Source organism: Hylobates moloch, unplaced genomic scaffold (genome assembly GCF_009828535.3).
Source record: "Hylobates moloch isolate HMO894 unplaced genomic scaffold, HMol_V3 SCAFFOLD_1, whole genome shotgun sequence".
Taxonomy (NCBI): Eukaryota; Metazoa; Chordata; class Mammalia; order Primates; family Hylobatidae; genus Hylobates; species Hylobates moloch.
In genome coordinates, this window is record NW_026652276.1 from 191,720,495 (window position 1) to 191,748,257 (window position 27,763).

At 35.5% G+C, this 27,763-nt stretch overlaps 1 protein-coding gene across 2 annotated transcripts in view; it reads right to left on the reverse strand.

Annotated features, from left to right (window-relative positions):
* The window catches only part of IMMP2L (inner mitochondrial membrane peptidase subunit 2), an 885,601-nt gene that overhangs the window by 202,084 nt on the left and 655,754 nt on the right, over positions 1–27,763 (reverse strand). For both annotated transcript variants that reach the window (XM_032761474.2, XM_058426048.1), the window contains one exon: positions 16,441–16,543. In XM_032761474.2, the coding sequence (XP_032617365.1) occupies positions 16,441–16,543 (103 nt within the window). The remainder of the gene's footprint in view (positions 1–16,440; positions 16,544–27,763) is intronic.

Here is a 27,763-nt window from a genome sequence, read left to right on the forward strand (position 1 = left end):
CCTTCTTGTATACTTTCCATTGACTTATTTCTGAACCAGAAGGCATCTTGAGTGCTAAAGTCACTCACAGAACAGAAGTTTGTTTATTTATTTAACAAGATGCAGTAGGTGCCTATTACGAGCCAGCCAGGCACCATGCTACAGCAGTGAACCAAAAGGACAAGGTTCCTGACCTCATGAAGCTCAATTTTCTATTGGAGGAGATAAAAATATAAACATGAATAAAGAAATAAAATAAGATACTGATAGTAGCTAGAAGCAGGTGTGTGTGTGTGTGTGCACGCATGCATGTGTGCATGTGTTCCATTTTGTTAGATGCGCAGAAGAAAATCTTTCCTGAAGTGGGTAAAATAAAGAGCCAACCACGCAAAGACCTAAAGGAAGAGAATTCAAGGAAGAGGATCTAGCTAGGACAAAAGGCCTTTCACCTGTTCAAAGAATTGAAAGATCAGAGAGGTGCAAGCATGGAAAGGGGAGAGATGGAGAGGCCATACAATGTGAGGGCCCTGAAGGCCACGGTCAAGGGAATCAGAGAAAGCTTAATGCTTTTAATTCTAATAGCAACAGGAAGCCACTGAAGTGTTTCATGTAAGCTAGAGATCGGGTTTGAGGATAAAATAACTGTAAGATAACTGCAGCTGCCACAGAGACGTTGACGTTTAGAAGATGAAGAGGGGAAGCACGCAGCCCAGTTAGGAGGCCCTTGTAGTGACACAGATGATGACCTGAATCAGTGAGGCAGCAGCAGAGATGGAAGAAAGCACGTGACTCTAGGACGTTGGTGGAAGAGTAACAGGCCTTACCAGGCAGTTGAGGGCAATAAAAAGTGAGACCCCAAGGATGCCTCCTAACTTTTTATTTTGAGTAACTGGGTGGATAGTGCCATCTACTGAAATGGAAGAAATCTGAGGAAAGAAGATGGAAGGAAAAAGGAAGGGAATGAAGAATTTCCTTTTAGACATGTTAAATTTAAGATGTTTCTTGAATATCCAAGTGTGATACCATCTGGAGATACGAATCTGAGCACCGATGCATGAAGACGGCATTTAAAAACACAGGATCGATTTTCCTAGGGAGGGTTTAAGTACGGATGAACATTCAGGATCAAGCTCAGGGGCATGCCAAAATTTAGAAATCGGGCAGAGAAGGATGAAAATGTAAAGGAGGCCTAGAAAAAGTGACTGGTTATTTGGGTTCAAGGAAGCTAAAAGACGAAAATTCTCAAAATATTTTAAAAAGGAAGTGGCCAACCATATCAAATACTGCTGAAAGGCTAAGATGGATATTTGGAAGAGATCACAGGTTTTGGCAACATGAACGCGATGCTGACAAAGAACCATATAAATGAGTAATCTTTCAAAGCCCAGGTGTTTAGCTGACCTGCAAAAGAAATATTATGGAAGGTAGAAAGGTGAAAAGAAAAAAGAAGGGGGTGCAAAGAAAATTCTACCACACATTCAGAACTTTAATAGTTCTTAATCTAAGATAAACTACAGTGAGACATATATGTTGCAAAAGTATGAAATACAATATAATTTTTTTAAGTATGAAATACTATCTGGCACACATACTAAATTTATCTAAACAAAGATCTCAGAATTTAGTAGCACAGGATAACCTATTTATTGCTCCGGATTGAGGAGGCATAGTGGATTTTTAAAAAGACTTATATTTAATTATTTAACAAAGAATAGCCAAGCAAAGTCTACAAATACACTGCTCCTATATAATGCTGCTAGGATCACTTATCTCTCCTCCCTCTCTCATGGCAAAGCCTCCAAACACCTGATGATTAATATCAATCTCCCATTTGTTAAATAGTGCAAATCACCCTTTGTCATTTTAGTTGCACTGAATTTGAATTTGCATAGGCTGCAAGCAGAGAACAGAATCTTGAAGCCACATAAACTAATCACACTTAGTCTTAAAACAGAATATGTTGGATATCCAGCCAAATAAAATTGCTCAAGTACCCAATACATATTCTAAACACTTGCACCTCCATGCTTCTGCTACCTTGCTTTCTACTTCTCAAAAGTTACTTTTCCACTTGTCCGTAAGTCAAAATCCTATCTTTTCTTCAAGGTTCAACTGACTAATGCCTTTGAATTCTTTCTTGCTAGATATCACTTCTATGAACTTCATGATGTTGCACCTCTGTCTCTGGCTTTTATACTTTTTACCTTTTATTATATGACATTGTTGTCTATTCTTTTGTCTGCCTAACACCCTGTATTATCTGGGGACAACCACCCCTTTCCCTGTACTGGCATCAACAAGATAAGGTTTCCATGGAGCTGCCATAATTTTTATATAATGCTGCCCCTAGGCCAGAATTGGTTGGTCTAGAGGAAGATACCTGATCCAAACTATGACAACCACAATATTCCAACCCTTGACAATGACTGACTCTTCCAGGATGGGCACTTAACTCAAGCTAGGCCAATCATAGTCATTTCTCAACTAGATCCTGCCCCACTGGTCATAGCTAATTGGTGCAGGACTGGAACTGGATGCAAGCTGACCCTCTGGATTGAGAACTAGAGGTCAGACCACTCCCTGTCCCATGTCTCAAACTGAAATATGCGGCACTGGAAAACTGCTCATGCTCATGGCCATGGGATTAGCCTTCCCCTTAGCCTCAGAAGGCCTTGGAGTGGAAGTGACAGGTATCTGGTAGGGGTAAATGCCACCTCTTTAGTCTCATGACTGAAACCACCTTCAAAGCACTATTCAGTGTTGTCTTTGGAGACAAGTGAAGTGACTTGTGATATCTGGGGGGAGCCACCACCACAAAAATAATTTCTCTCTCTGCTAGGTGATTTCTTCAATTTTATTATTATTTTCTTTTTATGGTGATGTTGAATTGAGGAGAGATGTTCCTGCTACATTTATTAAAAGTTAAAAGAAAATCCCAGCACCTTGCGAGGCCAAGGCATGTGGATCACTTGAAGGAGGCCAGGAGTTCGAGACTAGCCTGGCCAACATAGTGAAACCATTTCTGTACTAAAAATACAAAAAAGAAAGCAGCATTTGTTGGCTGGGCATGGTGGCTTACGCCTTTAATCTCAGCACTTTGGGAGGCTGAGGCGGGCGGATTACCTGAGGTCAGGAGTTCGACATAAGCCTGGCTAACATGGTGAAAATCTGTCTTTACTAAAATTACAAAAAACAAAAAATTAGCCAGGCATGGTGGCACGCACCTGTAATCCCAGCTACTCAGGAAGCTGAGGCAGGAGAATCCCCTGAACCCAGGAGGCGGAGGTTGCAGTGAGCCGAGATGGTGCCATTGCACTCCAGCATGGGCAACAAGAGCGAAACTCTGTCTCAGGGGAAAAAAAAAAAAAAAAAAAAGAAAGCAACATTTGCAAGAGGTGATACTCATCTCTCTTTCTCTCTTTTTCTGTGAAAGGTTACTAGATTTCCTCCTTTTGGGGAGAAGTAGAAAAAATAATTTTGAGAGTAGGAGAGATCTCCCCTCTTAAGGAGGGGCTACTAATTAGGGGGGTAAAAAAATCAGGGGCTGAGAACACAGAATGTATGAGTTTTAAAGACAATGTATTTTACTCTAAGCCTACTTCACTTTCAACCAAGTGGAAAGAATATATAGGGTATTTTTTTTGTGCATCTATAAACGATTTTGTTTTGCATGATTTGTGATGTTTTTGGCTGGCTTACTTTTAAACAGGATTGGAGTAATACAAAAGCACATTAAAGCAGACATATTAGGCAAAGGATCATGGAAATAGTCTCACAGCCATTTGGGGGACTTTCAGGAATTAAAAACAGAGAATATTGTAAATAACTTTATTAAGAGGGCAGTCTTCCTGGACCTAAAGGATGGGAATAATATATCAATTTTGGGTAGTCTCTATATACACAAGCATATCCTACTTAAATTCTTTCCATAAAGGGGCATCCTCTTCATAATCCATCTTATGATCAAATACCAAATTTACTTTGGTGTGACAAAAAAAAAGGTATTGTGAATAGTGAACTTCAAAAGAATGAGCAGTGAGATGGTTGGGGTAATGATAGGGTGGAGAGGAATATAATAAAATTTCACATTAATATAATATTATTATACCAAACATATAATAGTAGGGAGATTTTCTTGCAATAAAACAGTAGTTTAAATAATGTTCTTCCATCTAAAAAAATACTTCTTAAGGTGGTTGGTTTCTTTAAATTAAAATATAGAGAAATATTATGTGACTATAATAACATCAGAACTTACTCTTTAAAATATACCTAAAGTTCTTTATAAAATATACTACTGTGACTCAACAGTATAATACTGTCTTAGTCTGCTTGTGCTGCTATAACAGAATGCCACAGATTGGGTAATTTATAATAAAAAATATATTGACTCACAGTTTTAGAGACTGGGAAGTCCAATATTAAGGAACCAGCAGGTTTGATGATTCTGATTTCAAGATGGCACCTCGAATACTGCATCCTCTGGAGGAGAAGAATACTTTTTCCACACATAGCAGGCGGCAGAACGGCAAAGAGGAAAAAGGGGACTGAAGTCACCCTTTTATAAGGCATTAATCCCAGCCATGAGGGTGGAATCCTCATGGCCTAATGGGCTCTTAAACATCTGACCTGGTAATACTGTTACAATGGCAATTAAATTTCAACATGAATTTTGAAGGGGATTCAAAAAGTCACAAATACTACTTGAAATAACATAACGGTTTAACCAGTAATGCCCATCTGGGCAAAAAAGCTATTTAAGTACCATGCACTTTGATGAATGACCTTTAAATTAGCCTTCCTCATTTTATACTATTACTTTTCAGTCAGTGCAGGATAACACATTAAATCTAAAAACAATGGCCCAGTGAAACCATGCTAGTAGATTTAAAGAATCCATTAATTTAATGGTAATTATCATTCCCTATTCAGCACATATATTTTCTTTGTCTGTAAGACTATGCTTTGTTTTTGTGTTTTTATTTTTTTAATGACAGAAGAATGCAATACAGTGTTTTAAAAGACTCTGTACCAAATATTTTGTGAAGTAGAATTTCTCCTTGACTAGAGTCTAGATAATTCATAATGACTTGTAGAAGTGACATAATTTATAATCTCATTAGGTTTTTGTGAAATGAAACTTAATTTATATGAACAACCCAAATATAATCGTGGCTAATTTGAGAGGAATGTTTCATTTGCCTGCAGCTTCCCAGCAAATACTAGGCAGACAGAGTTTAAAGTTTCAGTGGGGAATAGGCAGATGCATTTCACAAAAAAGAAGATTTAAGCAGCTTTGAAAACGGTTTGGTCGAAGTTCTTCAACTGTAAATAAAATCACTGGAGGCCTAAGTAAGACTTCAGCCTAATGTAGTTGTTAGTCTAAATAGGTCCTAGTTAATGACTATTATTTTTGTGAAAATCAGGCTTAGTAATCAAAAAAGTTCAATATTCCACAACTTGATGAAGCCTTATAGTTTCCCCTTTCTTTCCACTGATTACATCCTAATTTAAATTGACAGTATCAATATACTTATTTTAATACAGTAACTTCATTTAAAGGGAAGATTAATGTAACTTGAAAGCAGTGTGAACATTCTGTATCATTTCTTCAAAAAAATTGATACATTTCTTTTTGAAAATATTTTTAATTAAAACATTTATTTACAACTTCCCACAATGTGTTGATGTATTGAAAATATTTTAATTTTGAAAAATATATATTTGTGTATGTTTTAAATAATAATGACAAAGAAATTTTTAAAACATGCTTTTCTATCAGATGGTTTACCAACATATTCGCCATTCTATGTTTCCCTCTTTTAGCCTCTACATTCTGGGAATTGTCTATACCTTTTGAAACATGCGAGAACTTTACCAAAAAGAGTAGAAAAGGCTGGTGAAATGAGTGGGGGGTTAGTTGACATGGATGCTAAGTGTAATAGAATGGAACTTTGATACTTTGATGGAATATTTGCCTATAAGCTTAAGGAGTCATGAACAAGACTGGATTGCCACTCCCAATGTCAGGGACACAAATCTAATCATTACCAAGCAGCACAATTCTCTTTTTTTTTTTTTTTTTTTTTTTTTTGAGACAGAATCTCGCTCTGTTGCCCAGGCTGGAGTGCAGTGGCGCAATCTTGGCTCACTGCAAGCTCCGCCTCCTGGGTTCACGCCATTCTCCTGCCTCAGCCTCTCCGAGTAGCTGGGACTACAGGCGCCCGCCACCACGCCCGGCTAATTTTTTTGTATTTTTAGTAGAGACGGGGTTTCACCGTGGTCTCGATCTCCTGACCTCGTGATCTGCCCGCCTCGGCCTCCCAAAGTGCTGGGATTACAAGCGTGAGCCACCACGCCCGGCCAGCACAATTCTCTTAACATAGCCAAGACTGCCGTTCATGCTTAATTTTAAGGTTTGACCCATCAGAGATAAGCATGAAGTGAGTTCAGTATTCCAGCTGGTGAATTTCTCTGATAGATGTGGTGAGTTAATACCAGGGAGCAGAATCCAACAGACATCAAACCAATTATTGGTTCCTAAGGACTCTTATAAGTCAATCTACTTCATATTTTTATTACTACCACCTTTGCCTAATGCCTAATCATCTCCCATTTGAACTAACAGTATTATCAAATAATTACATTTTCCACCTATATCCTATTTCCAATCTAATCTTTCATTCATAATTTTCCCAAACCAGTCTTGCCAGGATACCTCTCGTAACTTATTACTCTCCTTTTCCAAAATGTAAATGGCTTTTTAGTCCCTTCTAGATAATGTTCAAATTTCTGACTTTCCTATTAACAGCCAGACATAATCAGTCCTAAACCAATCTTTCTAAAGTTATCTATTACTAATTCACTAGGATCAGAGGTTGGCAAGCTTTTTAAATAAAGAGCAGATAATAAATATTTTAGGATTTGTGGGACATAAGTCTCTCTTGCAAGTACTTAACTCAGCCTTTACAGTGGGAAAGCAGCCATAGTCAATATGAAAGCCAGAGTGTGGCTGTGTTCCAACATAACTTCTTTTATACAGAAATAGGAATGGGCCAGATTTGGTTCAAGGGCCATATTTCACTGAACCCTGTTCTAGATGAACCTTTACTGTGCAGAAATTGGCCATCAACTGTGTCATGAAACAGCTGTTAAACTCTGTTCCCAGTTCTGGGCTACAGGGATACAAGGATGAGTTAGCTCCCATAGCTGCCTTGGCAAAGTTCACAGTCTTTACACACACTGAATCACTGTGCAATTATACTGCAAATGCTGTGTGGGGTAACTGGCTTAGTTAGAAGCAAAACTTCATGTTAGAGTAGGTCTGGGCATAGTCGTTGTCCAGATTAAGGTGGGCAGGCACAAGATAATGAAAGGGAGAAAAAATGACAGCCTGTGCCAAAATACAAAAATGCAAAACCAGATGGTGAATTTATGGACTGATCAAGGCAAGGCAGGTAAGATGGATCTGGAAAATTTGGCGGGAGACAGAATCAAAAGGGTTTGACTGCCCTGCTAATGACTTTACACTAGCTTTTTGGAGCCAGACTGCGCTTAGGCCTCGGCAAGAGGCACTGCTTTTTTGGTGCCTGTGTTTTTGAGAAACCTGCACATCACAAGTTTTACAAAAATTAAGTTTTTTAAAGAACACATGGGTCCCTATGTCATTCAAGATCTGGCATTCAGCACTAGCAAAGTGTGACATTCTAACCCTGATTATTCACCAGGTATTTACTCATAAAAAACTAACACCATTAAGGACCCAGACATATGTTTTTCCATATATTTTATATTCTTAAAAAAAAAAAAAAAGCACAATGGATTGATTCCAAATGCCATGAAACTTCACCAGTTGATCACAGGCAGGATTTCAGCCATCTAAGCACTTAGCTTAGAAGAGGGAAATTAAATGACCTGACAAGCCTTCTCAGCTTGGAGGCCACAGATTCTTGTATACTCAGTGTGATTTGTCAGTAGCTGAGTGCCCCTGTTCTTTCTGCTCTTCATGTTTCAACTTGTGATTCTAGAATTCTAGAGGTACTCAGGAAAACACAGTATTCACCACAGTTGTGCATGGTGACAAAGGAAACATTTGTGACTACTTAAATTTATATGTATGTAGTTGAGGGTATGACATGCATGGAGCATGATACTCTTTATATTGACAAGCACGTAGAAACTGAACCCTCAAACCTGTGAATAGATTTCCTTTCATAAAAATATGTAATAAAATGTAATTAATTCTTTAAATACTTAAAAATTCAGTTCTATTTAAATAATTTTGATGTAATTTTATGTTAATGGTTATTTATATTTTGACTTTTGGTTTGAAAAGATACATTTTGATATTTTACAAAAAATCTTTTGGAAAGACTTGAAAAAATTTACTTTTAAATTTTTTACATTTATTTTCATCTAGATTTTCATTAACATATATTTAAATTATCTATACTAAATACAAGTAAATATTATTTTAATCCTTCATATCATTCACTGTTGTCAATAGAATGCATATCATGTGAAAATCTTGATTATAACAACATAGTGATTTTGCTGAAATGGAGGCCAGGAAAAAAATGTATAAATGAATTTAAAATGTATTTTAAAAAACTGAAAAACAACAGCTTGGAATTTTCATTTAGAATATATATGTAATTTAACGCTTATGTATATTTTAATTTTATTACTCTTCCAAACATCACAGACCTTTCAACAGAATACTCAAATGTGTAATAATAATTAAATTCAGTCATTTTTGTTTGCTGGTTTTAGCCATATGGAGGTATATTTATCGAGTTAGGAAAAGTAACATATTTCATTTAACAGTTTGCTAACTTAATTTATAGTTAAATGTTAAATATTTAGACATGTAGTATTTAGATCTCCATGCCTTAGGTCTCACATATATTAGGGGACAATCTAATATTTATAAGTAATGTGGAGTCACTGATGTCAACTTTTAATATTTTAACTTATGCAGTTATTAGAAATAGTCTATTATAGCAGTCGTGGTGGCTCATGCCTATAATCCCAGCACTTTGAGAGGCCAAGGCGGACAGATCAATTGAGGCCAGGAGTTTGAGACCAGCCTGGTCAACATGGTAAAACCTTGGCTCTACTAAAAATGCAAAAATTAGCCTGCTGTGGTGTGCACCTGTAATCCCAGCTACTTGGGAGGCTAAGGCAGGAGAATCACTTGAACCCAGGAGGCAGAGGTTGCAGTGAGCTGAGATCGTGCCACTGTACTCCAGCCTGGGTGAAAGAGTGAGACTCCATCTCAAAAAAAAAAAAAAAAAGGAAGTATTATTTTATATTTTAGACATAAAAAGTATAAAGCATAATGTAATGAACATCTGTATGCTCCCACTCTGCTTCAGATATAAGTACCGTAACTTGGTGTCTTTGTATACTCACTCCTCCCCAATAACATTCATTCTCATCTTTTCCAGAGGTAACCAATCATGAATTTTTTACTGCTATTTTAAGTGGTAAGTTCTTTAAAAGTATGTTTTCTATTTCTTGATGATATCTAGCCATGTTTCATCATGCATATAATAGCTATTATACTACTAAGTTTGCATAATTGTCTTAATAGTTCTGCAGATTCCTCTTGGGACTTCTAAGGAGACAATATCATACTTATGAAAAATAACAGTTTAGAATCTTCATTTCCCATTCCTACATCTTTTATTTCTCTTTCTTGACTTAATCTGCACTGGTAATGACCTTTAGCATAATGTCAAACATAAGTGGTAAGAGAGGGCTTTCTTGCTTTGTTTCTTTATTGAATATAGTAGATACTGTAGGTTGATAATATCATTGTTAGGAAGCATAATAATGTGATCAGGATTCTTTTCAGAAAAATCATTAGTGACAGAAATATCAGTTGGAGCAGAATTCTTTAGGAGTCATATTACAAAAATAACTTCTATTTAATGCAAAAATCATGGGGCCTGTGATGACCTATCAATAGAATACACGTTATGGCTTTGATTCTGACGACTATAGTAAAAAACTGTATTTTCGCTTGCTTGATTCACCAAGTTAGACAAATCCTAATATACCAAAAACTCACATGAGTCTTACTATGAATAATGTCTAAAAGCGTAGTTATCATGATTCACTACAGGGTCCATTTATGGCTCCATTATACAAAAAAAGATCACCCAAGTTACTCAAAATCAAACTGATCTTTTTCAAATACAACCAATAAGATACTGACACAGAGCAAAGTCTTTTTAAAGATTATCCAACAAGTTTTCGGAAAATTAAAAATTTCCAAAATAAGCTGTCTCCCAGCTCAGTCAAAAGAACGTTATTTACATAGTTTGGTGTTTACAAAGTTATTTACATAGTTTGCTATTTATTAAAAGAAGTGGAGAGTAAATAATTACCCACCAAATATTTTATAAGTATATATCCATGTAAATGAGGCAATTTAATCTCAAACTTAGAATTTCAATATATTCAACAGAAGACTTTTTTTGTCTTATGGGAGCCTCATATTTTCCATTTTATTTTTCTATGTATACCCAGTTATGTAGGCACCAATTACATCTTACAAGTAAAATAAAGGCTTAAACCTCACTTTAAAAAAAATTCTAAGCACTTATAAAATTGCTAAATTAATAACTTCTGCATATGTTTCACTAAATCTTGGCTCCTGACCTATTATCCGTAAATATATATTTCTAATAAAATGAATGTGTTTAATTCTGTAACTAAATGGCCCAAAGGAACAGTATCTGCCATAGCAATGAAGTCTAATGACAATTCTGCTGACATTTTTCTATCTAAAAATGATATCATGTGGAAAATGATTTCTACACTAGCAGAATAATTAAGACATAAGACAAAATTTGATTTGGTAGGAATGGAAGCTAAGATTGCCTCTTCTCTTGGGGAGATGGGTGACATTATTTATTTCACCACCATATTATGTTTCCAAGCTCTCTTTTTAAAATCATATATATTTTTTCATGTCTTAATTACAGCAACAAATCCAACAAACAATGAAGCTAATCCTGAGGGACTTTCTGTTTCATTTTACTGTATGGACATTTCTTGGTGTTGAACACAGCTTCTGAGAATGGGCTCTCTTTTGAGACCTAGTTATCTTTGGTTATACAAATATTTTCATTATAATGGTATCTCCTTTAAGTGGCTTTGATCTTTTTATGAGATGTATGCCTTTGTCTATATCAGTCAAATGAAAATTATATCTAGGTAAAGCATGTGAAGTTGCCAGGTTCCATTACCGTTTATGGGAACCATGAGAAACATTTGATGAAAAACCACAAGGTAAGCCTTTATGACTTATTAACAAAACCCATAAAACTATTGTTACCAATATTTTCCTATAAAATACAGATTATTTTAGTTCCTATCAAAAATTTCTAAAGAATAAGCATGTACTACAAGCAACAAGAAAATATAACCAATTAAAGTCTAAGCACCATTTTTTCAAAGAAAGTGTGAAGAGAATACTTCATTTGGATCCTGTCAACACTGTCTAATGACCTTTTTTAAATTTGAAATGGCTGATTTTAAATAAAAGCTATTCTAGCTGCTCTAGAGAAGTTACACAAGGAAAATGCTACAATTTGACAATAAAAAATGCAATGAAAATTCATTCTCGTGTATCACAAGATTATTCTGTATTGTATAGGCAGAATATTTTCAATGCAGCTGAAACCCATTAACCACTCTAGGCATAAATCACTTCATTCACAAAACATACATCATCTAGAGTGCTTTACGTAATGCAGGATTTTTACCAAATAGTTATTTTCACTGATTTCAGAACACTCTGTTCTACCAAATCCTCCTGGGAGATTTCATGGGTTTTCATACACAAATGCTCTACTTCTCAAAGAGGCTCTGTCATGCCCCATCTAGAGTATTTGCTGCAATGTGTTGGGAAGGACTGATTGTCTACCTTCCTTCCATCCTTCCTTGAGAGTGGGGATTATACCCTAGTACTGGTAGCATCTATTGACCCTCTTACCTTCTCCTTCTAGGCATCAGGGTATGTTTTAATGCTTAGTGACAGTGGCAAAAGAATTCAGAAGGCTTACAGGTTCAGTGCACTCCTTATTATCTATGACCTGAACCTCTGTCCTTATAATCTCTGACTAGTTTAAACATTTCCCAAAACTCAGTTCCAATTCCTCTCTTTGTCAACTGCCTTTGTGCGTGCTTGCCTGCCTGCCTGCCTTCCTTCCTTCCTTCCTTCCTTCCTTCCTTCCTTCCTTCCTTCTTTCCATCCTTCCTTCCCCTCTCTCTCTCTCTCTCTTTCTTTCTTGACAGAGTTTCTCTCTTGTTTCCCAGGCTCCAGTGTAATTGTGCAATCTCAGCTCACTGCAACGTCCACCTCCCAGGTTCAAGTGATTCTCCTGCCTCAGTCTCCCAAGTAGCTGGGATTACAGGTATGTGCCACCACACCCAGCTGATTTTCGTATTTTTAGTAGAGATGGGATTTCACCATGTTGGTCAGGCTGGTCTCGAACTCCTGACCTCAGGTGATCCACCCGCCTCGGCCTCCCAAGGTGCTGGGATTATAGGCATGAGCCACCAGGCCCGGCTGTCAAGGGCTCTTAAAATAAAAAGTCCCATTCTTTCATCCTTCCTGAAACTCCAAGAATCTATTGTTTTGTTTTGTTTTGTTTTACCAAAGAAGCATTATATAGGGGAAAAAAATCAAAACAGGTATGACTAGATACTAAATTGCTTAAAATGTCCATTTCCCACATATATTATAGAATCTAGTAATCTCTGCCTGGTTAAATATAACTCTTATTTCTCCTGATGCATCCCACCCATCAGGTTCCACAAGCCAAAATCAAGGTGGGCAAATCACAGGTGCTCAAAAATGTGTCTTGAAGGCATAAATGAAAAGCTTTGCATGGTATAACAACATAAACTTTACTTTTTCTCCTTTACTTTTCACTGGTTTTTAAAAAGTGAAAATTTTTTTGCACTTCATAAACTTCAAAAAGAATTCTATGGAATTTTAATATTCATTTTCCACACTTTTCTAAAAACATAAACTTTACTTTTTCTACTTTACTTTTCACTGGTTTTTAAGAAGTGAAAAATTTTTTGTACTTCATAAACTTCAAAAGGAATTCTATGGAATTTTAATATTCATTTTCTACAGTTATCTATTTATCATCACTTTCAGACCACCAGTTCATTTCATTAATAAATAATAGTTCTAATGCTCATTTATTGCTAAAACTATCATCTTCTATTAGGCATATTTCCTTCACAAAACACTCTAGGGGGCTAATATTTTATCTAATAAGGTATCAATGAAATAAGTGATTGAATTAGCTCTTTTCCAAATGACTTGAAACTAAAAAGAACTCATATTTAGTATAACTCGAAGTTTCCATTCTCAGAAAGAGGCACTCTATCGTAAATAGTTTCTGCATCTGAATTATTCAGTTATGCTTCATATTCCCTGCACACAAATTGTTCGCAAGGTCACACTATGATCACAAACCTAAAACTCAAAATACATTTATACATCTTAGAAAGGTTATGTTTGCCTTGAAATGTATAAGCCAAAAGTTTTTCTTCTAATGTCCTTTGGTCAAAGTAGCTAAAATAAATTATATATTTTAGGTGCTAAATAAATAAAAAATTTACTTTAGGTTTATTTTTAGATACTAGAATTTCACAAATCACTATGCAGGAAACAGTGAAAGTATCTCAGTTGCTCTCAGTTTAAAGCTACATAAAAATAATAGACAAACTTCAAAGTGGAAAGTGTACAAGCTAACTGGAGGCCCTAGAAAGAATCACATTTGTGTTTTCAGTAAATGGAACATATTATCTAGGAGAACAATTCAAATATAATTACTAAAATTAATATTTATAATAAATGAAAGAATTGCTGCATGCGTTTTTAATTGAAGAGTCTGCCAATGTGAAGTAGTTTAAAATCACTATTAGAAATGTCACAGTTACATATACATACAAATATAAATACAAAATTTACTTTTTATGTGCTTCCATTTTAAAGCAAGCAGAAAATTTGTCACTATCTACGATAATCAGTTATTTTGTGTGCTGGTGAAGAACATCATGGCCACAATAGAAAATTTATTTATCTACATAGAAGTAGGTGTTGTAAAGGAAAAGACACTAATTTCTTTCACAGAGAAAGAAATTACTGAGAGAAATGCTTAGAAAATATTCTAAGCAACTACAAAGCAACACATTAGAATCACCATGTCTTTATGATATAATCCAGTAAAATCAAGTAGTAATATGCACTGAACAACACTTCCAGACAATTATCACAATTTTAAAATAAACTTATGAAAGATATTTATCGCACTAGAAATGCAAACTAAGGTCGTAAATTGGCAAATCCATATCATGAGACGAAAGGACATTTTCTATCATTGTGCAATGATCATATACTCAAGAGGGTTAGCACAAAGATATTTCACAGAGACATCACACACAATGGAAACATTTCATACCCAATCACATCTGTGATGAGAGAGACATAAAATGGCTTTTAGGTAATCTTTTTCACTTGCGAGGTGCTACAAAATTTTGTCACAAAAGTCACTTCTATACTGTAAGTGACCTAAAACATTTCCAATCTGTTTATTTCACCTTTAGTATACCTTTCAAAAATTAGATATATTTTTGTAATAATTACTATTCAAAGGCAAGAAAAGGCCCTAGTAGTATTTATTATCATCATTGCAACTAGAAAAAAAATAAGTAGGAGTAGTTTCCTAAAGTTATCTTCCACACAGTTATATATGCCTATCCAACTCTAGCTCTATTACTGTACTGTCAGCCAAAGATGAGTCAAAGTGGCTGCTCCATTAGTGGCAACAGGAGTGTGCCCTCATACTATGTGAAAGAAATTGTTTTATTAGAGACCGCCAACATTAAATTTTAGAAAAAAACTATATGGATAAAATTTTTTTCACAAACATATCTAAAGGTATTCAATATTAACTTATATAAGTTGAATACCCCTTATCCAAAATACTTGAAACCAGAAGTATTTCAAATGTTGGATTTTTTTTATTTTGGAGTATTTGCACTATACTTACTGGATGAGCACATCTAATCCTCAAATTTGAAATCCAAAATACTCCAATGAACATTTCCTTTGAGTATCACATTGGTGCTCAGTAATCTAAGAATTTTGGAGCATTTCCGATTTCGGACTTTTGGATTGGGATGCTCAACTTACATATACGTTAACAAGTATAGATATGTCTACCTTTAGGAAAATCTAATGAGTGAAGATCCAAGCTTTTAAACAGACTAGATAATGAGAAGCAGGTGTAGTGCCGGTTAACTCAAAGATTCTTCACTTTATATTATGAGCTATTGCAGGGATTCATAAGTACAGAATTTCTGTATACATTCAACATGAAAAAACTCACAAAATACCAGTTTAGTCTCAATTCTATGGAGTACAAGCATGGAATAAGGAATGTCTGCATTTCTACTATAAACTCAATGCTTCTAACATTCTACTTATAAAGGGTGACAGATCATGCCACTCCAAAATATGCCACTTTGACACAAGGATTACTTTAAGCTAAAGGCACTTGACAAACAGCAGATGCAAGGGCATTCTAATCTTTCCCTTTTCTTCCTGAAAGCAGGAGATACAATTTTTCATGTGAAAGATGCCTTCCCTATACCAGGAGGAAAAAAAACATTATTCCATGGGAAGTCATGGCAGGGGGCGCAGAGGGGGTTCTGTACAAACAGACCTTGTTAAAATGTGTTAAAATAATTATCTTCCTTTAGCCTCGCCACATAATTTAGTCACTTTTCCACAATTAGGTCTCTTTGTTCAATCTAACATAAAAGTATGTAAGTTTTTCCACCTGTTGGGTCTTCATTGCTTTATGAGGGCTCCTGCGCCACCTAAAACTTATTTTAAATTTGTTTGCTTTTCTCCTATGACTCTGTCTTATGTCAATTTAATTCTCAGGCCCAGATGGGACCCTAAGAGGGTAGAGGTAAAGTTTGCTTCCTGTACATTTACCAATATGATTTCTGTTACACTTGCACTTTAAACTAATGATTTAGAAAACTGATGCCTATAGGTCTTGTACACATTATATCTCCTAAACATCAACTGAAAATGTAAGCTACAAAGTATTCCCGTGGGAGAAACAAAGATCTTCCAATTTGGAATAAGGTAGTTGGCCAAAAGCATTTTTTGGTACTTTGTTGAAGTGTCTGAGTTTTTTTTCCAAGAAACACACGTGCACACGCATACCTACATACACACTCTGATAGTGTACCTTATCTATGATACTTAAAAGGAAATTTTCAAACATAAACTATTTCACTATAAAATTCATGATCAGTCTTGGCTGAGTTACCTGAATAACCTATCTGACATACTTTTGTTCTCACCTTTGAAATCCAATTATATCAACAAGAAGATAAAAGATGACTTACCGGCCCAAAAGAATTACTGTCAAAACTGTGTCCATGATGATCACCTTCAACCCAGATGTGACCATGGGGGACTTTGACATACCGGTTTTTGTGTCCTATGGTTCTGGAAATAAACAGTGTAACCACTGAGATATGAGTAGAAAAGAGATCAAACTGCTGAGCATACAAACTCAGGAATGGCGAAAATATTATATAGATGTTACATACAGGTTAACCATGAAGCTTCTCCATAATTTCATTTTTAAGGAAGATGTGGTTAGAGCATTTTGAATCTATTCACAGTATTTTTTTTCTTTTTATATTTCTATAGGTAAGAATTTTGTGTTTAGATAAAATGTATTGGCACTAAATATAATGTGTTGTTATTTAATATAATTCACAATATTCTAAATATGTATTTATGAAATCCGGTAAGCCCTAACAAAATACAGATCTATTTGTTTTTTTAACATTTGCTTTTAAGTTAATATTCAACTTTTCCAACTGATTCATGCACAACTACAATCTTCATTTTTTTCGGTCAAACTTCTCAAACCAATGGACAACACTTTTCATAACCTCTTAATACTCTAAATTTCAGCATAAGTAAGAAATAATGGAAAGAACATAATCTGATTGACTTCTTGTTAGATAAAAACCACCAGTATCAGTTGAAAATTTTTAACCAGCACTAAAGTATTCCTAAAAATGAAAAATTTTTAACAATTGTGAAGACTAAAGATCGATGATACACATGTTGCAAAACATTCTATATTCTTAACGTTGTCAAGGAAATGGACTGAGAAAAGGCTATCTCACACAGTTTTCATAGCAACGTATAATGGTATAATGTTTTTCTCTATATTTCCATTTTAGGCCAATTTTTGGTACATCTTTAAGATACTAAAATGTTTGTGCCTTTTGACTTAGTTATTCTACTTGTAGAAATCCATTTGAAAAGTAAAATCAGAAATACAGACAAATTTATTCAGTACAAGGGGTGTTCAAACAAGGCTTTTTATAGCAAAAAAAAAATAATTTACCTAAATATTCAATAACACAGAATTGGTTCAATAAATTATGATACAATCAACTAAATGAAAGAGACAAGCTTACAATAAAATATTATCTAATCCCACAATAAGAGGCTATTTTGGGGCAGAGACTGCTTTTTTCTTTTTTCTTTTATCCCTAAAAAGCTCAGGAAAACACCTGGCCTAAAGAAGCTTCTCAGTAAGTGTTAGCTGAATGAAGGAATGAATATTATCACCTCCAAAGCTGCAGAGTTCAGAAACTGAGCTTGGCATACATACTGTTCTTTGAGGTGGTGTCCCTTTGAGACTATTTTTATTAGTTAGCAAGTTGTATATGTGCAGAATAATACATTTAAAAAAACTAAACATAAATTGGTGCTACAGAAACTGAAACTATTCATTATCTAGGATGGTTTTTAATTTTCAAGATAATTTCAGTGTTGAATTACTTTACTTTAGATCAGTAAATCATTCATGCAAGGAAGCAATATTATGGCTATTAGAAGCCCACAGTAAGTTAATGACTGCTGTTTATTTTTAATTACGATTGGGAAGAAAGTTTTCAGCTTTTCAAAGAAAAGTGAAAAACAAGTTGAACACATTTTTCCATCGCATATTCTGTAATATAAGTGTTCTTCAATTAAAATCAGTCAATTAGTTCCTGACATCACTACAGCTTTTATTATTAGATTGCCTCTAAGAACTAATATTCTACATGAAATGTTAATGACAAAGAGAATATCCTTTACTTAATTGCTGCCAAGGCATATTCTCCAAATCAGTCCAAACGTTTGTTCACTTTATTAAGCTGGGTATTTTGGATAAATGCTCAGAAAGGAAACAATTACCAATTTTGTCTCTTCAAATAACCATTCAAGAATTACAAAGGAAAACCAGCATAAAATCATTTCTGCAGTGACATGGTGAGTTTTAAATCAAGCATATTCCAGAAACCAGAAGAGTGATATGAAACCAAGGTTGAGTTTTAATGTCATATAAGCCAAGATACTTGTGATAGAAAGCAACAGCATCATAAAAGACCAGTGACAGTTACACGTTTCCTTGCACTGACCGTCTTATCTGAAAAATTTAAATATAGCCTTTATCCTATTATTTTCTAGCTGCTTACAGTGCTTTATTTTTCTTTTCTGAGCCTGATAACACTTGATATACATTTATGGGTTTGTTTGTTTATTTTTTATGTCCCTCCACTAGAATGCAGTCTTTGGAACTTTGCCTTTTTTGTTCATAAGAGTATCCCCAGAGCCCAGAACAGACTACACAGAGTGCTCAATAAACATTTGTTAAATGAATGACCAAATGAATGAATAACTGAAGAATAAAAAATACTGCCATAAAGGCAGAATAATAGAGTGGAAAGTACGTAGGTTCTGGAAACAGACTAAACCAGTTTTAATTTCGATACTATTACTCACGAGTAATCTTTTGCAAGTTACTTAGAGTTTCTACCTCTATTTGCCCATCTTTAAAATGGGACAGGACATACCCTAACTCAGCAGTCCACAACCTTTTTGGCAGTAGGGACTGATTTCATGGAAGACAATTTTTTTCATGGACCAGGATGGGTGGGGGAAGGTTTTGGCATGATTCAAGCACATTACATTTATTGTGTACTTTATTTCTATTATTGTTACATTGTAATATATAATGAATCAATTATACAACTCACTATAATGTAGAATCAGTGGGAGTCCTGAGCTTGTTTTCCTGTAACTAGATGGTCCCCTCTGGGGGTGATGGGAGATAGTGACAGATCATCAGGTATCAGAGTGTCATAAGGAGCTTGCAACCTAGATCCCTCACATGTACAGTTCACATAGGAACTTAGGGTTCATGCTCCTGTGAGACCTTAATGACACTACTGATTTGGCAGGAGGCGGGGCTCAGGCAGTAATGAGAGCAATGGGGAGTGGCTGTTAATACAGATGAAGCTTCCCTTGCTGCTCACCTCCTGCTGTGCCACCCAGTTCCTAATAAGCCACAGACCAGTACCAGTCCATGGCCCGGGGGTTAGGGACTCCTGCCCTAACTGGGCTGAAATGAAGGTTAGTAGTTAGATGAAAATATAATGGAAAGATCGTACAGCATAGTCTCTGGAGCCAGCCTATCTTGGCTTTTGTATCTTACTTAACATTTTCAAGCTTACATGATCTGCACAAGTTGAGGAAACTCTGTGTCAGTTTCCTCAGTTACACAACTGGGCAAGTAACAATACCTAACTCAAAAAGTTATTCTATAGATAAAAGTGGCATATATTAAACACTTGATAAGTGGATTCTCTTGTAGTTGAGACTCTTTTTAAGTAAAGCACTGAATATAGTTCCGATGTATAGTTAGAACCCAATAAGTGGTAGTTATTATTGCTATTGTCTTCCTTTGCCCATTATTTTCTTTCATTTTATAAGTCAGAATGTGTTCAGCCTCTGCTATCTATTAGCATCAGTTTTTTAAAATTACCTGAACTACGCTTCAGTAATTTCCTCTCCCCACGGTTGCACTGTAACTATAGACTATTTTTAATGGTACAATCAATCCTTTTTTTCTTTTGCTCTTATGTCCGTCTGGGACACTCTAAAACTTACATGTAAAAACACTATTTGTGTTCTGCATATTCAAATATGCAGAGAGTAGTAGGTGAAAGTACAATCTATTTGTGTTTTTACCTACTAGTCTCTTGTATATTTGAATATTGCTATGCTAATACAGAGTGGTTTCCTAGATACCAGACAGATTTGAAAGAACACTTAGAGCTATAGAAGAACCCTGGTAAAATTCATGCTATATCCTACTGCATATTCTGTTTCTTGGGTTTCAGTCTAACTTTTTAAAGAATAATCCAAAGTAGCTTTAAAAAATATGATGTTAAAATATTGGGCTGGTTCCTTTTAGGACTGCCAAAGAAATACAATACTCCTAATAGAATTTCTCTAGAGAAAGAATTTTAAATAGCTTTGTGCTCCTGAATTCACATAAAAGAAAGACAAGATAATCTTTTCGGTGATTTAACGGTTAAGTGAGGTGTCAGCCTACAAGGTTGTATGTATCTATGACTTGCAAATAATTTTGGTTTTGACAGTTAAAAATGAGCTCTGTATGGTATTCTAACTACCTGTCTAAAAGAAAAGGCATTTTTAGTACTACCTTTACCAAGACAAGTTACCTAGGTCTTATAAATGGAATAAGGAATCATTGCCTCCAATTTGATTTGACCTTGAAAACAATGTTTTTAAGTCTCTGAATCTTTTGAGTGTCATAGGGTGAATACAAAAGTATTGTCTAGGTAATTCTTGTTACCACAAGAAAGGAAGAATTTCTTATTAGAAGTATTTCCCAAATACATGCGCGCACGCACACACACACACACACACACATACACACACACACTTTTAAGTAGGTCATTTATTTATATTAATAATTCATTATTGATTTAAGGTATTCTTGTTTCTTTATTTTTCAAATTATTCTCTTAGTTTTTCTCATTTTCCAAAGTAGTGGTTGCCCTGAGGATGTTTACTGCTCCCTGGATACTAGATCCATGGTTTTCATTGTCTTGAAGGACCAGAAGTCAGGGGCTCTGGACCCAGAAAGATCAGCAGTTAGAACTAGGTCTCTTTATCATTGTTAACAGATAGAACCAGAAAAAAAAAATCTACCATCAGGAAAGAAAAATAAAAAGAACACTTGCCTATGTAGTGTTGGCCTCTGAAAGAGAAAAAAACTCTCTCTTGAGAATCTACCTTCTGCTCTCAGGTGAAACTAAGGTTCAAATTCACACTACTTGGGTAGTCTGACAAAGTTAAGAATCAACTTTAATTGGCCCCAGGCATCTGGCAGAGAATAATCCCTCAAATGTGTTTTTCAGGTTTTCTATAGATAAATCCCAGCTGACAGGAACCCACAATCCAAAATTATAAATCTCATTTGGAAATACCCACCTTAGTGAGTCAGGACAAACAATAAGTAGCAAAATTAGACTCCTGCAAACTTCAAATACTGGATTTATGAATATACATGCTATATTTAAATATTTTTAAAAGTATAAAGGGAATTAAATACATGAGTAAGGAAGAATATAATATTTTAAAGATAGACACTTGAAAAACAATCAAATAGAAATTTTAAAAATTAAAATATGTAACTAAATAAGTGGGTTAAAAAGCAAATTACTATGAGTTAAAGAAAGAAGTAATGAACTGGAGTAGAATTCAATATAGAGAGCTAAAGCAATGGAAAATATTAGAGACATTAGAAAGATATGGGAAGCATTGTAAGAAAATGTAACATCAGCATAATCAAAGTTCCAAAGAAAGAGAATAAAAAGAAACAAGAAAGAGATAATATTTGAAGAGAAACTGGTAGAGGATTTTCCAGAATTGATGAATGAATAAATGTGCTGGGCCTCAGAGATTGATATCCCAAAATACAGCACTTTGATGTGCTAAACTGAAGAAGCCTCAAGGTCTCTCTGACCTCCTTCCACCTCCTGTTTGTCAACCCATTGTCTCTCCTAAATAAAGCTCATGATGAAGCTGTTCCCTGACGTTCCCTTATCTCCCTGAAGTCCAGACTGGCTCAGAAGAAAATGGTTACCTCTGGTCTGTTCCCCGAATTTTCATTAATTGAACTCATATTGCAGGAAGAAAGTCTGAAGTCTCAACATACCTGAACAGGCTTTGGTCACAAACCATCATCTGCTTTATGGGTCCAACTTGTCTCAGGCCATTGTATGTTCAACCCCATTGAATTCCCATAAAAATCACTTATTATCACCCTAAAATTATCCACACTTCCCCATCTCCCTTCCCCCTAAAAAGAAGGGTATAAAATGGTCTGTACTCCGTTGCGTGGTGTACTCGCTCTGTGACCCAACCCTCCACTGCACTTTGTATGCCTTTGCTCCTATTAATCTGCCTTTTGTCAGTTACTTTTCAGTCAATTTTCAAAGGGCTAAGGGGAAGTTTTCCTTTGACCGCTACAAATGCAGTTTCTGGAATCAGTGCAAATAACAAGTAAAAATCAAACTATCATACATTGTAATGAAACTGCAGAACGCTGAAGTCTCACTACTCCCAACCTCAAATTCTGAAAAGCTTCCAGAAAAAAAACATGGACTACCTTAAAAAAAAAAAAAAAAAAAAAAAAAGAAAATTAAATTGACAGTAGAGTTCCCTTATTGGGGCATAATTTACATGAAATAGAATTCAGCAATCTTAAGTACACAACTCAATGAATTTAAAAATCAACAGTCACATAATCCCTATCTACATCAAGATATGAAACACTGGAGTTACCCAAAAAAGTTTCTTCATGTCTCTCTGTGAGCAAATCTGCCCCACCGTCATCGTTGGCTTCAGGCAGTCACTGTTACGCCACTCTCTGTCACTACAGTTTTGCCTTTTCTAGAATTTTACATACAGGCATACCTTGAAGATATTGTCAGTTCAGACCACCTCAATAAATAAATAAATAAAGCAATATTGCAACAAAGAAAGTCACACAACTTTTTTGGTTTCCTAGTGCTTACAAAAATTATGTTTACATTATACTGTAGTTTATTAAGTGTGCAATAACATTATGTCTAAAAATACATACCTTAATTTAAAAATACTTTATTGCTAAAAAATGTTCACAGACACATAAAACGAGCATATTCTTTTGGGAAAATGGTGCCAATCGACTTCCTGGATGCGAGGTTGCCACAAACCTCACATTTATAAAAAACGTAATATCTACAAAGTACAGTTAAGGGAAGCACAATAAAACAAGGTATGACTGTAAATGACTGTAAAAAAACATACAATATGTATTCTTTTATTTCTGGCTTCTTACTTTAGTCTAATGCTTTTGAGATCAATTCACATTGTTCAAACAAAAGTAGTTTGTTACTTTTTTAAAAAAAATAGTATACTATTATATGAATGTACCAGAATTTATCAATCAGTAGTTCATGAACACTTTAGCTGTTTCTAATTTTTGACTTTTTACACAAATAATTTCAAATTTTATTTAAGATTCAGGGGGTACGTGTGCAGGTTTTTTACATGGGTATATTACATGATGCTGACGTTTGAGATGTGAGTGATCCCATTACCCAGATAGTGAGCACGGTACCCCAAATTCTTGAATATGAACACTAAAGCAGCTATGAACATTTCAGTGTAACTATGACACATTTTCATTTCTCTTCCATAAATACATGGTTGGCTCACATGGTAAGTGAATGTTTAAACTGTCAAACTGTGGCCAAATACCCTATTTTTAAAAGGAAAAAATGATTTTTTCTCTTTTTCTTTCCCCCCATCTCCTACTTAGTTCTTAATGAAAGCAAATATAGCCTTTACCTTCTCTCCACCAGGCATGGCAAGCTTATCTACGAGTTTACTTAGAAGTCCCAGAGACCCTACCTTGAAGCAAACCAAGTGCCTCCAGAACTCTCTTCCACCAGGAGGTAGCCTCAATTTACAACCTGCCTATGCCCACATTGGCGCCAACCAGACCACCTGACAGGTAAGACATCCGAAGACCCTGTACCTCCTCACCCTCTCCCCTACATGTCGTTCATGCCAAGCCCCCTTTAAAAGGCCCTGCCTTCTTGTCCTGAAGACTGAAGTGGTACCCTCAAGGCAGGAGCCTGTAATACCTCCCCTCAGGTACTGCAGGAGTAAAGTTACTTTCTATCAGATCTCACTATTGTTAATTAGATACTGCAAGGGGTGAGGGATGGGACCTGCGTTTGGTTACAGAACTGTTTTCCAAAGCAGTGGGACTAGCAATGTATAAGAGTTTCAGTTGTTCCACATCTCACCAGCACTTGATATTATCATTCTTTCCATTTTAGCCATTTTAGGGGCATAGAATGGTTTTAATTTGCATTTTCCTAATGACTAATGATTTGAGCATCTTTTCATGTTATCTGTCATTTGTACATCTTCTTTGGTGAATTATCTATTCAACTTTTAAAAATTAAATTCAGCGATCTGTCTTATTACTGAGTTGTAAAAATTCTTTATATAATCTGGATATAAATTTTGTATTAGATATGTTTTGTAAATATTTTCTCCTAATCTGTATGCTTTTAAATTTTTCTTAAGTTTTTTCTACAAAGAATATACATTTTTAATTCTGATGAAGTCTATTTAAAACATTTTTCTTTTAAAGTACATGTTTTTCATAAGAAATTATAGCTTAACCCAAAAATCATAAGGATTTTTGTCCTGTGTTTTCTTCTTCTGGTTTTATACTTTTAGGCTATTTATAATAATTTTTATGCAGTCTGAGGTATGGTTCAAATTTCAATTTTTTACATATGGTTATCCAGTTTTTCCAGTACCATTTTTTGAAAAAAGTATTCTTTCTCCCTTGACTTACCCTTGGCAACTTTGTTAAAATTAATTTACCCTATGTATCAGTCCATTTTCACGCTGCTGATAAAGACACACCCAAGACTGGGCAATTTACAAAAGGAAGAGGTTTATTGGACTTACAGTTCCACGTGGCTCGAGAGGCCTCACAAACATGGATGAAGGTGAACGGCACGTCTCACATGGCGGCAGACAAGAGAAGAGAGCTTTTGCAGGGAAACTCCCATTTTTAAAAACCATCAGATCTCATGAGACTCATTCACTGTCACGAGAACAGCGCAGGAAAGATCTGCCTCCATAATTCAATCACTTTCCACTGGGTTCCTCCCGTGACATGTGGGAATTGTGGGAGTTGCAATTCAAGATGAGATTTGGGTGGGAACACAGCCAGACCATATCACCCTGTATGGGTGAGTCTTTTTCTGGACTCTATTTTGTTCCATTGATGTTTACACCAATATCATACTGCCATGATAATTGTGGCTTTATAGGTCTTCAAATCAGGTGTAATTGAGTCCCCCAATTTTGTTATACTCCTTTCCAAACCCCTTTGGCTATTCTAAGTCCTCTGCATTTCCAAACAGATTTTAGAATCCCCTGTCCATGTCTATGCAAAGGAGCCTGCTGGGAGTTGTTTGATTGGGATTGCACTGAATCTATAGAGCAATTTAGGTAGAAATGACATTTAACAACATTGAGTGTTCTGATTAATGAACATAACATATCTTTCCAATTTTAAATGTCTTTGAAAATGTTTCTGTTCTGTTGTGAGATTGATAGCATAACAGTCTTGCACATACTTTCTTAAATTAATATCTAAGTATTTACTGTTTTAATGTTATTTTAAAAGATATTTTAAAATTGTAACTCCCAGTTTTTCATTGTACTACATAGGAATGCAGTTGATTTTTCTCTATTGGTCTTGTATCCTGCAGCCTTGCTAAACTTTCTTATTCTAGTTTTATTTTGTAGAGTTCTCAGAATTTTATGCAAACACAATCATGTTTTGCTGGGACTACAGGTGTGTCCCACCATGCCCCCGCTAATTAAAAAAAAATTTTTTAGAGATGGGTTCTTGCTATGTTGCCCAGGCTACTCTTGAACTCCTAGCCTCAAACTATCCTCCCACCTCAGCCTCCTGATTAGATGAGATTTGTATGCAAAAGTAATTATGGTTTTTGACATTTTAAAAAGTAATGACAAAAACCACAATTACTTTTGCGCCAACCTAGTAAAATAGTAAAAATACTATTGTAATTATAACATAATTACAGACATTATATAAGTTGACTGAATATAGAAAAGATAACTCCACACTGTAAAGAAAATATATTTAAAATTAGTTTTCACTAAAATGATGATAGATTGCATAAAATGTGAAAGGTGTAAATGTAGGGAGGCCCCTTGAAACTATTGCTATGGAATAAAAGATGAAATGTTCCTGATTACTGTAAATACAAAGTTGCATGCAGGATTGTGTAAAGACAATGCCAGGTTGGACTGCCAGAACAAGCCAACAGCGCGTGATGTGCTTCCCCCTGCAGAGAGCCTATGAATGGACGTGCAGTCAGGGAGGTTTCACATCACCAAGATTCCTATCCCAGAAAAGCAGATGTTCACAGCTCTGGGAATGGAATGTGACCCTTGTGGAAAGCCTATAAATGGATGCATGGGGGGCGCCTGTCCATATGGATAAGATAGGGCTATAAACGCCCTCATCTTGCCATGGCTCTTCTAGGCCTCTTTAGGGTTAAAGCATACTCCCTTCTGAGAATTCCTGGTCTAACCAGTTGTCTAGCTTCATGTCCTGTTTCCATGGATTGTCTGTAACCAGCTTTTGTTGCAATTGTTACTGCTGATTAGTATTTTGCTAATTATAGATTATGGAAAGACTGTGTTTCTGTTCTAAGGCTCTGTTAGAAATTACTGACGCACACACTATATTGTAACTTCTTATCCCTGTATACTGTACTTCTACATATAAATGTACTGTACTTCTACATACAAATGTTATGTTAAAGAATTACTTCATCCCCATGTGACCATCTCACCTCATAATCAAATGACCCTAAAGCCCTCACTAACCTACCCCTGCCCTCACTAAACTTAATAATAAATGCTGGTATATCCAGTGCATTGTTGGCACCACGGGACCAGAAGGCGGTGACCCCCCTGGACCCAGCTTTCACTATCTTGTGTGTGTCTATTATTTCTCAACCTGCCGATCCGCCTAAGAGCAAAGAGAGAGCCCTGGGTTGCATTGCGGGCTGCTGGCCAGATTCCGCAATATGTAAATACCATAATTAGTTTACCTATTGTTAAATTGGACTTTATCATAGATACAAATAGTGAATCATATCATTATTCTATGGATGACTTCTGGCAAACCAATTTAAATAAAATAGTGAACTTGTAAAGTATAATTTTATTTTTCAAAAAAATCAATATTTAATATAACTGGTATTGTTGCATTTGTTTAGAAAATCTTCTCTCAAAATAATTTCCTGGGTGTTTGCATCATCATCATTTAGTTTGTAGGTCTTTTCCATATGCTAGTATGCTAGTTATATAGGGAAAAATACATTTCAGTGCATTCTGCTTTTGTTTTTTTTAGAGACAAGGTCTCGCTTTGTTACCCAGGCTAGAGTGGAGTGGCATGACCATAGCTCACTGCAGCTGTAGTCTCAAAGTCCTGGGCTCACATAATTTTCCCACCTCAGCCTCCCAAGTTGTGAGGACTGCAGGCATGTGCCAGCATGCCTTACTTTTATTTTTTATTTTTTTGTATTGACAGGGTCTCACTATGTTACCAAGGCTGGCATCCAACTCCTGGCTTCAAGTGATCCTCTTGCCAATTTTAAATAAAGAATCTGGAAGCTACATGTATGAAGTAGGATTGGGGAAAGCCTTTTTAAGTAAGATTAAAAA